The sequence below is a fragment of the Danio aesculapii genome, chromosome 12 (assembly GCF_903798145.1).
Source record: "Danio aesculapii chromosome 12, fDanAes4.1, whole genome shotgun sequence".
Taxonomy (NCBI): domain Eukaryota; kingdom Metazoa; phylum Chordata; class Actinopteri; order Cypriniformes; family Danionidae; genus Danio; species Danio aesculapii.
Genome location: NC_079446.1, coordinates 35,698,788 through 35,712,578, shown reverse-complemented (window position 1 = coordinate 35,712,578; position 13,791 = coordinate 35,698,788). Strand labels below are relative to the sequence as shown.

The 13,791-nt window shown below is 35.8% G+C and overlaps 1 protein-coding gene across 1 annotated transcript in view; it reads left to right on the top strand.

Annotated features, from left to right (window-relative positions):
* LOC130238476 (CDP-diacylglycerol--glycerol-3-phosphate 3-phosphatidyltransferase, mitochondrial) overlaps positions 1–13,791 on the top strand; it is a 54,211-nt gene that overhangs the window by 25,529 nt on the left and 14,891 nt on the right. The window contains exons 7-8 of the mRNA XM_056469509.1: positions 3,577–3,992; positions 6,276–6,351. Coding sequence (XP_056325484.1) covers positions 3,577–3,992; positions 6,276–6,351 — 492 coding nt within the window. The remainder of the gene's footprint in view (positions 1–3,576; positions 3,993–6,275; positions 6,352–13,791) is intronic.

The following is a 13,791-nucleotide window of genomic DNA, read 5'->3' as shown; positions in this document are numbered from 1 at the left end:
ACAGTGTAAGCACACTCTTAGCATCCGGATATTATGATACAACTGCAAAAATGTTTCAATCCTATTTTCACTCGTTAAGCAACGAATGAAAAATAAGTTGGCCGAACAGATCTTTTCAGTAGCGCTGGTCCATTGAGAAGCCTGTCCGCTGAGTCGGCAGAACAGTCCTGCCTCTGTATCTCCAGTAATTGGATCCCACAGTCTGTCGGTAAGAGCGGCTGAACTTCATGGCCCTGTTAACTGGATGTGTTTAGACCTCTGAGGCCTGGAGGCTTGGAGTGGCTAACTTTGAGTCCGCGGGGAAAGCCCCTGTATACCGCTTCAAAGAGCCGTTTATTTGTTCTTAGCCGGCCACACATATTTGTGGAGGCTTTCACTTTTTTCCCGTTGTTCTCTGCATTTAACAAACAGAATATTCTGATCTGCTGTTAACCAAATAAGCACAGACACCGTGGAGCAGCAGGCTTCTACCATACATTACCAACATACAGCGTTCTGCCCTGAAGCTAATTCATTATTTACAGATTATCTCTCTTGCTATGACTCACCGTGGCACATTATGTCTAGCAGAGGCGCCATGGTTTGACAGAGCTCCTTTCCAGACGGTCAGCAGTTATTGACCCGCGTCTCTGAGGTTTTTGATCATGCATTTGCAGGATCTCGCATGAGCAAGTACTTGATAGGATGGATCTGATTGGTGGAGAACTGATTGCGTGTCATTTCGCTTGCATACCTGTTCAAACGAGCGTGAACATAAACACCCTGTTAAGATCAGTTCCTTGGAATCATTTGTTATCATTGTCAATCAAGCCAAAATACCTGATGCCAAAGATGTTTGAATAATGCTTTAAAAAAACCTAGAGAGGGTTGCTGCTGTACGTGTGGAAATAGAAACCTCGTTTATAAACATCTCAGGCAAAGCATTTTTGTGGGAGATGAATAAATGTTTTTACAATAATTTGTTAAGAAGTGGCGGAGCTGGGTGTCTGTTCTTTTTATGTATGGCTTTTATGAATTGATATTGAATCACGTAAAAGATCCACTGTACATACATTAATGACCACCTATGATGAAAATCAACTTTTGTTTGAACAGGACTGTCTGTAGGTATAGTGTGTTCACTGTCATATTGAACACAAGTTTTTTTTTATTTCCTGACATTAAAATCTAACCCAAATCCCAGTGATTTTGAGGCCTAATGCAAAGATTTTTAGCAAATAAACTGGGATTAAAATATTTGTTACAACTTTCTGTGTTTTTTATAATTTTTTATAAGTTTTTTAGTTTTTAAAACAAAGCTTGTTTGTAATAAAGACAGTAAAATCGCTATGTAATTCTTAACCACTATAATGACCACGGCCACATGCTGTTAGTAAACGCTACTAGTGTGTGTTTGTGTGTACTACAAACGGCATTTGTGTTAGACTCATCATTTCAGAAAGGCTTAAATAAACTCCAAAATAAATACATGAAATAAACTTACTTGGTATTTTTGACTATTGAGCTGTATTTCAGCTTCATCCAATTCTGTCTCTGTCACTGTGCTGTTTATCTGATCTAACGCATGATGAGAAGAAGATGGGAATGGTGGGCGGGGCGAAGCAGCTCATTTGCATTTAAAACCGCAACAGGCAACAAAACAGCTGCAATATACTCCGACATCAAAATTAGCATATTCTGGAGACTATAATAAATAATCTGATAGGTATTTTGAGCTGAAACTTTACAGACACATTCTGGAGACACCAAAGACTTATCTTAGATTTTGTTAAAGGGGTAAATAACTCTTTTAATTATAATTTAATGCTTTGGTGACTGCAATATTATATTATTTGTAGAGAGAGAGATTTTTTTATGTGACTCAATATCCAATCATATATATATATATATATATATATATATAGATAGATAGATAGATAGATAGATAGATAGATAGATAGATAGATAGATCATTTTTAATCTTTTTTTTTTTTTTTTTAGAAAATAGTCCTTAAATTTAGCAAGGATGCATGATAAATTGATTTGATGTTACAGCAATGACAGTTTTACAGTGTTTAAAAAAAACTTTGAACTTATGAACATTTTATATAATCCTGATAAGTAATCAGTGTTTAAATAAATATATTATGTTGCTTTCAACATTGATCATTATAAAACTTGTGCAAGATAGTAGCGAAAATTATAATATTTGACTATTTTAGAATGTAATAAAAATAAACATTTATTTACTAGCTGACTCCAAAATGTGAACTTTAATCATTTTTTCAAATAATTTAAATGTTTTAATTAATAATTTAATCAAATCTATATATGAAGAGTTTAGATGCAAAAACCTATAAACGCCATCTGAAACTTTCTCATAAAATAAGGATTTTTCTCAGCCTCCTTTGTTTATGTTCAAGTATTCCCTTTAAAGACAATGAAAAGAACTTCTTTTCATTCGTTCTTCACTATAAAAGTACATTTTCTGAGTCTACACAGTAGGACAAAAATGCTAATTTTAGTAGAAAAAATCAAATGGCATAGAGAGGTTTTTGCATCTAAACTCTTCATATTATTAATAATGGACAATGCGGTGGTGCTGTGGGTATTGCCATCACCTCACAGCAAGAAGGTCGCTGGTTAGAGCCTTGGCTGGGTCAGTTGGCATTTCTGTGTGAAGTTTGAATGTTCTCCCCGTGTTCTTTTGTGTTTCCTCCAGGTGCTCCATTTAACCCCCAAGTCCAATGACATGTGGTACAGGTGAATTGGGTTAGCTAATATTGTCCGAAGTGTACGTGTGTGAATGAGTGTGTATGGATGTTTCCCAGTGAATGTTTGCAGCTGGAAGGGCATCCGCTGCGTAAAACATGCTGAATAAGTTGCCGGTTCATTCTGCTGTAGCAACCTCAGGTTAATAAAGTGACTAAGCAGAAAAGAAAATGAATGAATGTTATTAATAATTCATTCATTCATTTTCCTTCAGCTTAATCCCTTATTTATTAGGGGTTGCCACAGCGAAATGAACCGTCAACTATTCCGGCGTATGTTTTACGCAGAGGATGCCCTTGGAGCCGCAACCCGGTACTGGAAAACACCCATACACTCTCGCATTCACACACACTCACACACTATGGCCAATTTAGCTCATCCAATTCACCTGTAGCGCATGTCTTTGGACTGTGGGGGAAACCGGAGCACCCAGAGGGAGAACACGGGGAGAACATTCAAACTCCACACAGAAATGCCAACTGGCCCAGTCGGGACTTGAACCAGGGACCTTCTTGCTGTGAGGTGACAGTGCTAACCACTGAGCCACCGTGCCGTCCATTATCAAGAATTGTTATAATGGTAAATAAAATGTCATTATATTCCACATTTATCTCTACCAGGGCTTTCTTTCCCAGAGCTTAACATGTATAATGATTGTCTTCTCAATTGAAAAAACTAAATAAATGTGGCCTGAAAATTTGACCAAATCTCTGACTAGGTCAATAAAATGGTTTTGAATCTCAGGCTACAGTAAATATATCCGACATTTTTGAGAATTTACAGAGTCAAATGTTCTTAGATGTGCGCTGTCTTTTATTCTACCAGGCAACAGAGCAGATTTTTCTGAATCGGCCCAGAGACGAATCATGGAGGTGGTGAACACAGCCCGAGTCCGGCAAAGCATGCTAGAAACAGAATGCTCAGACCATCCAGACTCAAACGGGACAGCGCCAAATGACACCTGGATCTTTCCACTGGTGCAAATGAAACCTCTAGGCATCCATATAGATGAACAAGTGACCAAACGACTGCTAACAGAGGCTGGTGGAGACGCTGTGGTTTACCTGACGTCGGGCTACTTCAACCTGACGCGCACATACATGCAGCTGGTTTTGGGCGCAGAGGCAGACTATCGTATCCTCATGGCCTCTCCGGAGGTTAATGGCTTTTTTGGAGCCAAAGGAGTAGCAGGAGCAATTCCAGAGGCCTACGTTCACCTCGCCAGGCAGTTCTACAATAAGGTGTGATTTTCTTTACATTTTGCTCTAGGGCTGGGCAGTGTGATGTGTGTATACCTGTGTTTGAAAGAGATGAATGCTTCAGTGTAAATAGCTCTATTTTTTTAAATAGAAGGAGCAATTTAGTTTTGTCAAGTCATGCCGCCTACGTATTTTGTGGACAGGATGTAACTATAGGTTATATTTACTATTACGGTAATTTCGGTTGCCAGGCAGCATTACAGAGTGATGCATTTATGTATAGTTGAAGTCAGAATTATTATCTCTTCTGAATTATTAGCCCTCCTGTATACCCCCCCCCCCCCCAATTTCTGTTTAACGGAAAGATTTTTCCAACATTTCTAAACATAATAGTTTTAGTAACTCATATCTAATAACTGATTTCTTTTATCTTTGCCACAATGACAGTACATAATATTCATTCATTCATTCATTCATTCATTCATTTACCTTCCACTTAGTCCCTTATTTATCAGGGGTCGCCACAGCAGAATGAACTGCCAACTATTTCAGCAAATGTTTTACGCAGCAGATGCCCTTCCAGCTGCAACCCAGTACTGTGAAGCACCCATACACTGTCACATTCACTCACACACTCATATACTACTGTCAATTTTAGTTTATTCAGTTTACTTATAGCACATGTCTTTGTACCGTGGGGAAACCGGAGCACCAGGAGAAAACCTACGCGAACATGGAAAGAACATGGAAACTCCACACAGAAATGCCAACTGACCCAGCTGGGACTCGAACCAGTGACCTTCTTGCTGTGAGGCGACAGTGCTAACCACTGAGCCACCGTGCTGCCCAGTACATAATATTTTGCTAGATATTTTTCAAGATACTAGTATTCAGCTTAAAGTGACATTTTAAAGGATTAACTAGTTTAATTGGGTTAAATATGCAAGTGAGGGTTATTTGGCAAGTCTTTGTATAATGGGGGTTTGTTCTGTAGACAATCGAAAAAAATATTGCTTACAGGGGCTAATAATATTGACCTTAAAATGTTTGAAAAAAAAAAAAAACTGCTTTTATTTTAGCTGAAATAAAACAAATAAGACTTTCTCCAGAAGAAAAAATATTATCAGAAAAACTGTGAAAATGTCTTTGCTTCATTTAATATCACTTTATTGGAAAAAGAAAAAATATTTTACAGGAGGGCAAATTAATTTGACTTCAAATATACAACTCAAGTGATTTATGGACTTGATGTTGCATTTGATATATTGTCTGTTTTCTATTTATTTTTTACACACAAATCAAGAACAGAAAATAGAAAATCTATCCAAAATAAATACCACTAAAATGTTTTTTAGTTAACATTATTTTGCCCTCATGCCAAACTTCTCATGAATTTTTAAGTAACATCTTGATTTGCATCAATAACATATTTAAATCTGAATGTAAAAATTGCCGTAACTTCACAAAGTTGTGACGTAAACTACTGTTTGATTGTAATAATTTTTGAATCTGCATTTATTTAATCATAACTGTTGTTTAAAAAGGAGCACAGTGAGATGTTATTATCATTTTAAATACTATTTTATTCCTTTGGTGCTTTTGAAAGCAGCATTCATTTGTTTTAAACTGGGTTAAAAGTAAGATTCTGTTTTAACATAATTTATGTATTTTAATGTGTTTCTGTGATCGCAAAGCTGAATTTCTAGCAAAAATTATGAATGGTAAACTTTGTGGGATTGTGGGATTTATTTAAGAGATCAATACATGTTTATTATATATTTTTATTTAAAAATGTAGTTGTAATAAAAAAAGTTAAAATAAAAAAAGGATCAATAAAACTAGAGATCTAGAGATATTTCATATTCATACACCACAAACCTCCACAAGATCTGACCTCATTAAATTAGCCCTCTGATGAGTATGGAGGTTATGTTTAAACCCATATGCAACAAAAATGGATCCCACCTGTCATGAAATAAAACATCTTTGCTGTGTAAAACACAAGTCAAGTAGTCTATTGGTGCATATTCAAGGATTACCCTGTGCCATAAAGACTTTGTATGAGTTTTGTCCGTTATTCAGTTCAGGAGAATACATTTTCTTGCACAAAATGTCAGGAACTTGCAAAGTATTTTATTTTTGTTTGTTCATATTAATCTCTTCAAATATCCCAAGCAGCATATGCTTTGGGCCACAACCAGTATTATTAGATAAAATGCCATTAATGTCTTGGTCAATCATTATACAATCATTATTATATTAAATTATAGCAAATCATCTATCATAATATTATTGTTTTTACGCTCAGCATCCTGTCCATTTCAGGTGTGTCAGCTGGGTCAACAGAGTCGTGTCCACTTGCATGAATACCATCGCCCGGATTGGACGTTTCATGCAAAAGGTAGGTGCTTATGTTTTCTCTTCAGCACTGTTTTCTTTTTTAGATCAGCCCAGTTCCCAAAACCTGGGTGTAACAGGAAAGCTCATAATTGAATGCGCAGAGCAGGTTTCCCAGCACCTCTGATTGAATAGCCTCCGAGTTCTTCCTGGACACAGAGGCTGCCAGACACATGTGATGTTTTCACTCTAACCAGAGGTGTGCTTTGGCTAGGGTTTTTGGCTGTTGTCGGACATATTTCAGCTTCACTGTTTCAGCATGTTATTTAGCAGAAATCAAATGCAGCAGTGAGCCAAGAGCAGCTGAATCGACACAATGTTGTTTCTCATCCTGCTGCTGGTGTTTGCGAGAGCGAGTTTGGCGAGTGGAGATCTAAATTAGAGAACAGTTTATGACCACTTAACTTTATCCAGAAGTAATAATGTATAATCTTCATTATTTTAAAGTTGGCTCCATCATTTACATTTAGTCATTTGGAAGATGCTTTTGTCCAATGTGACTTACAATTGAGGAGATATTCAGCAAATCAACAACAAGAGGCAATACACACAGAAGGTGCTAATTATAAAAAGAGAGAGATTTAAATGCTAGAGAAAGAGTTGTTTTTTTTGGGAGGGAAGTGAAGAGTGTTTTAATTTCACGGGACCTTTAACACACCTCACACCACAAGCAGATCTGAGAATATGATCTTTAGAACCACCAAGATAATCAGGATAAGGCAAGAAATTAGAAATTGGAAGGCAAAAGCTGAAAATCAGCCCGATTATCTTTTGGTGTGTGCCCATAGACTGCAGGTTATAAACAGAGTTTGTCATGAAATTAATAATGTCATGAAGTTACAGCCATATGCCAGATTTTTACCAATAGCTGCAAAGAATCTGAAAGTGTCTCTAAATTTTGTAATCGTACTGTCAAATATTTAGTTTTTTTATTCTGTACTTCAGAAAATTTGTAACTCATGAAATATGAATGAATCTGCTCTTTTTTTCCTTTTCTCGAATTTTGATCTCCGTTGTACATTTTTTTTGGTGGCTCTCATGGCGTTAACTGAAAGTCCTCATGCACTTTAAAAGTGCAGTAAGTTTGACATCCAGTGGTTGAACTAGGTATTGCATTCCTGGTTCAAAACGCATGCAAGTGCAGGTTGCCAGATTGACGATGCCAACAGATGTGTGCCTACCTATCGAGCCTAAAGGCTGATATAAACTGTGTTCTAAATTAAAGCAATGGCACGCGACATAGAAGAATTACTTTGCATATTAAAATTAGTTTTTGTTCTAACGAACACCTGAAATTAATATTTTAGAAACGGCTTCTATTTCTTGCAGCTGAACAACAGGATCAGTGTTGTTGCATCGTGAGGACACACAATAGGACCTGTTAATCATGTAAATGTGGTTTTGAGAAGAAAAAATTTTGCTTGCCTCTTTTCAAGCTGTTTGGACAGACATGTGTGTAGGTATAGTGTATAGACAGTCATATTTAGGTGTTATAAACACACCAGTCCTTTTTTTTTTTCATTGTAACAACATAAAAACGGTGGACCAATTGGAGCGGTTTTCAGACCGACCGCAACTTGACGTAGGAGAGTTGTCCCTCCGCCCACCGAATTGATTGACTGCTGTGTATTAACATGTCCCGGTAGTCACATGTATAATCATATCAACAAGACAAGACGTGCGCAAAGCAACTGGGAATAAAAGGTCTGTTCAGTTTGCTAGGACCAGCAATCATAATCAAATGTGATCAAGAGTGAGTTTCACATGTTTAAAATGTTTTAAAACAGTGCTCGCGTGTAATGAATTACAGCGATTTACTTCAGCTTTACTTCATTAGCACAGCCGCGTGTCAGAACAATTATAAAAGAAGATGATTCAATCTCGGTTTGTGGACGTTAAATCAGGTTTATTTTGTGCATTAATATAACAGATATTCATACAGCAGTGGATATTAACCTGTATCCAGTCACATTTGCTGTCAAAAAAGAGTGCAAAGCTAAAAATGCACGCTGTCTGTGTGTGTGTGTCTGTGTGTCTGCGCTGTGTATGTGTGTGTGTGTGTGTGTGTGTATCTGTGTGTGTGCGCTTGAACTTTGTAATGACATTGTGTGTGACTCATCTTTGCAACACCACAACAAATGCATCAAATACTCATTGGTAAGATTCTTACTGTAGGATTTCTCACAAACGTTACTTGAGATCTGCTTCCTTTAAGTCCTTTAAGGCACATAGAAATGGTGGGCGGGGAGGACTAGCCTTAAAGGCTCAGTACAACAAAACCACCACCTGGTGAAAAAATGTATAAAAGAGAAACTTATAAAAGGTATAATAAAAAAATCTGATGGGTGTTTTGAGCTGAAACTTTACAGACACATTCTGGAGACAAAAAATACCCCTATTAAATCTGAAAAAAGGGGTAACCTAGGTGCCCTTTAAAAGTGATGTTGTAATTCTGCAACAGTGGGCTTTACAGGGCTAAATTTCTGTCGTATTTCGTCTGGTGCAAACAGCCAAATTGCTTATCACTGCATATATCATCACGTAGCGTGATGTGAGGACATGAGGTTACAATGTAACCTACTCTCCTAATGTTTACGTTTGTAATATTTATATTATTTTCTAATTAATAACCACCTCATGTGGAACTCTGAATCTGCATCTCATTTCACTGTCTGCTACTGTCCACTGGAGGTCTCATTTTGGTCGCAGACATAGCCGGCCCTCCCTATAAGCGAACTAAGCGGCTGCTTAGGGCCCCGCCGCCACAAGAGGGCCCCCACAACCCACTAGTGATGCGAGCCGTTTCCTTGCTGAAATTGTTTTATTTGCATTTTACAAATTACCTTCCTTGGCAGTGCTTTAGTACTGAAAAGAAAAAAAATCACAATTTTATTAAAGTTGTTGTTTTCGTGTGAAGGTCATGTGATCACCAGGAAGCTCGCTCCATCTCATTTCTCATATGTGTTCTGTGTTCTTGCTGTTTTGAGTTTGTTCTTCCAAGGTAACCTGTAAGACCGACCTATCACCACAAGAATACAAATTTGTGCACAGACACAGCCATGGCCTTTGCTTCATTGCCTGCCCCATTTATATACCTGATTTATATTGGAAGTTGGACCGCGAAAATGAAACGAATATTCGGCATAGAAAAACTGAAATTCAGGCATAGAAAAACTGAGGGGAAAAATGACGATGAGAAGAGACGAGCACAAAATAATTTTTAGCATCGCTTTTAAGTGCTAATGATGATGTTAAAGACATAATCTAGTAGCATATTTATTAAACATAGGCAATTGCAAATTAATAAACGTCGTCTACTTGTATGAAATATTTCTTTTTTTCCTGGTTTTACAGACCCATTTTTTTGTCTAAAACGCATTTAACTGAAGTGCAATACTGAAGTGTCTTTCACTGACATATTTTGCACACTGGTAATATTTTTTCTGAGACATATTTATAAAAGTTATGTTCTAATTGAATTAGTTATAGTTTAATATAAGCTCTGGACACTATATCTCAATGTAAGGAACAGGGAAGGAGACTGAAGGGAATAATAAAGTTTGTGTTTGGGTATTAACATGAACCCAGTATTTGTTGCTTTCCTTTTTCTTATGTTTTTTATATTAAAAATTTTCATATTTATCTTATTTGCTTATTGATTTTATTGTTAATGGATCAATATTTGCATTCATGTTATTTTATTTTAGTTTTTAATGAGTTCAGAATGTATATTTTATTTTTATAAAGAAATTATAATAGAAAGTAATGCATTTTCACTTATGATAATTATTGCAGAGTGTCGTTTCATTACAGGAATACAGGGTTTTTGCTTTTAGAATTAATTAAAAAAAAAAAACTCAACCTAGAAATCTGTTTGCTAAATGAATAGAATATTTTTTTAACACTGGACGCAAAGTTGGAATCACTGGTCCCTTTATTAAAGATGGTTTATTTTTCTTTTTTTGAAGCTGCTAGTTGACAAAAACAGGGCTGTTTTAAAATGTCCAAATCATTCGGACAGATATTAAGTAGAAGAAATCAGGCTTTACTTTTCTGTTTCATTGATTGTATCTTGTAAGCAATATAATCATTGTGGGCTGGTTTGCAATGACAATACTCTACTATTTAGAGCAAGGTAGGGCCCCAAAATTGTTTTGCTTAGGGCCCCCAAATGTACAGGGCCGGCCCTGGTCGCGGATACATACTTTGAGAGCCTACCTGACTAAATGAATTAAATCCTACGTTTCTGAAGAATGTTGGAAGTCAGTGACTGTTTTTCCCCCAGCATTCTTCACTGTCTTCCTTTTGTCTTCAACAGTAGAAATAAAACCAAGCCAGTTTGCAACAATTGGAGGATGATTAAATCTAAATGATGACAGAATTTTCATTCTTTTGGGTGAGCTATCTCTTTAATAAAAACCCTTGACCTGAAGGGGACGGAATAAAGTGATGTCTAGAGACAAATAGATTCTTACAAACCTGAGCAGCGTCAGTGGAATTCAATTTCATGCTCCTGTTGAGAAGTCTGGCTTATTAGATAAAGGCTTGTCGTGCCGTCATTTCTTGTAAACAGTGGAGCTGATGTGGGAACAGACAGGGTGCAGAGGTCCCGCTGCTGGCCTACACAGACAATCAATGAGCATTAGCCCACGTTCAGACACTGACCTTCAACCTGCAAGCGACCCGCACACTTCAGGAAACAGACAGAGAGCTGGACTCTGTTTCACAAGTGTTTGACATACCAGTCTGTCACCAAACAGCATGTTTTTCTTTTTCATTGGCAGTCATTCAAAGATTGCAGCAGATTGTTTACTTTTCTCTTAGAAACATCATATGTAAAAAAGAAATAGACAAACAGGCACATTCATCACATTAAATTTATATTATGATTAGTGCTGGGCAAAAACGAATCACATCCAAAATATAGGTGTGTTTTGACATTATTAAAGTGTGTACTGCATATTTATATAGAGTAGTATATCTTTATTATGTATATATTTAAATACACAGGCATGCATATATTTGAGAAAATGTTTATTTATATTTAGATATAAAAAATGTGTAAATGATACAAATTATATATAAATTAAAATATCTCTGTAACAAATCTTTTTTAATGGTTTTGTTTCTATGTGCAGTTGAGGTCAGAATTATTAGCCCTCTTTTAATTTTTTTTTTTTTTTTATATATTTCCCAAACGATGTTTAACAGAGCAAGAAAATTTTCACAGTATGTCTGATAATATTTTTTCTTCTCTAGAAAGTCTTATCTGTTTTATTTCAGCTAGAATAAAAGCAGTTTTAAATTTTTTAAGAGCCATTTTAAGGTCAAAATTATTAGCCCCTTTAAGCTTTATACTTTTTCAATAGTCTACAGAACAAACCATCATTATACAATAACTTGCCTAATTACCCTAACTTGCCTAGTTAACCTAATTAACTCAGTTAAGCCTTTAAATGTCACTTTAAGCTGTATAGAAGTGTCTTAAAATTATCTAGTCAAATATTATTTATTGTCGTCATGGCAAAGATAAAATAAATCAGTTATTAGAAATGAGTTATTAAAACTATTATGTTTAGAAATGTGATAAAAAAAAATCTTTTCTCCGTTAAACAGAAATTGTGGGGGGAAAAAAACAGGGGGGCTAATAATTCTGACTTTAACTGTATGTGTGTGTATCAAATAAACATAATAAAAATAATGATAATTATTTGAATGCAAAAATCATATGGGTCTATGCAAGTTTAAGTAGAAACATCAGAATCAGAAAGAGCTTTATTGCCAGGTATGTTCACACACACGAGGAATTTGTTTTTGTGACAGAGCTTCTACAGTGCAACAGAATGACAGAGACACAAAAACAGATAATGAATATATATTAAAAATTGAAGTAAATAGTGAATGCAGAAATACAAATACAAGTGTATGTGCAGGTATATTACTATATACAACATTATATGTTCAGCTGTTATGTGCAAATTGGCATGTAAAGTATGTTGTTAAATAAATTAGTGTAAATGCAGAATAGAAAGAAAACACTGCTGTAAAGAACACAAAGCAGTCAAAGGTCTTCCTTTATTCTGTTTTATTCTAGCTTGTTGGGTTCCAATGTGAATGTAAAAATTGAACAAAAAACGTTGAACAAAATGAAACATTTTAGCTTTTAAACACTATTTTTACATAATTTCAAGAAAATCATATGGACTTTTTATCGAAAGTAAGAAATATTTATAAAGCCTATTAAGTCTTTAATCATATATATTTATTTATTTATTTATTTATTTATTAATTGTAAACAAACTTCATGATTGTACTCTAGTTTGTTCTCAAACTTTTCAGCTCAGCTTAACACAATGGTGCACACACACCAGCAGGAACGAAATAAATGAGCTTATTGACAACACAAAAAAGTGCAACGGTCTAACAACCATATAATTTTTTATGGTCATTCATTGTTAATTTGTTTAATTTAATATTAACCTTACTTAATGAGCATGGTGGGCACAATGTTTACTATTATACACAAGACTATACTTGGTTTAATTTTGGAGACCGCACTTAGAAATCTTCCTCCATGTTCAGTTGTGGCTTTTATTTTTAATGTATGTGAGTGCCGTAAAGATGTCAAAGTTTAACATTGTGCCGTAAAATCAATTTTCTATTGACTAACTAACACTATTGCTGTGTCATTAATCTTGCGTAACAACCCCATGGGTTGCAACGAAAATCCAGTAGAAAAAGAATTGAAATTTGCATTTGCATGTTGTTTACACATACTAAAATATTAACGTCCATTTTCCGCTAACTGTTGAGCACGTTCTAAAACACTGTTGATTTGCCATTGGGTTCATGTGCTCAACAAAAATGACTGTGATTGGCCGTGAAGGTCATCAATTCACTGGACACTGGAGCTTTTTAAAGCATCGATTCATCAGCGGATCACTCATATGTCAGCTTATAGACAAACCAGCTGATTGACGTGACTTTGAAACCCTCCAGTATCCCTGAATCTGTGTTTACGCTCAGTAAACAGCGGTGAGTTCGGTGAACTGATGACCTTCATGGCCAATCACAGTCATTTCTGTTGGGTATGTGAACACAATAGCAAATCATCGCTGTTTATGATGTCACATGCTCAACAGTGCTCAAATGTTGACGGTAAATGGATATATTTATAATTTCTGTATCGATTGGTACCGAATTTCATTATTGTCACAATTTTTGGAAATCACCTCATTGTCTTGCTACCCCCCAGGTGGTCCCAACCCCCAATTTGGGAACTACTGATCTAGGTAATATAAGTGTTTGAGTAGTGGAAATGCATATGGATCATTAAATAAAACCATTATGTTGCTTAATATTTTCTCTTTTTTTTGGAAAATGTAACGTCCCTTTTGCAACAAAAAGTTCAAAAACAGAAATACTTACATGTTGTGCTTTGTGT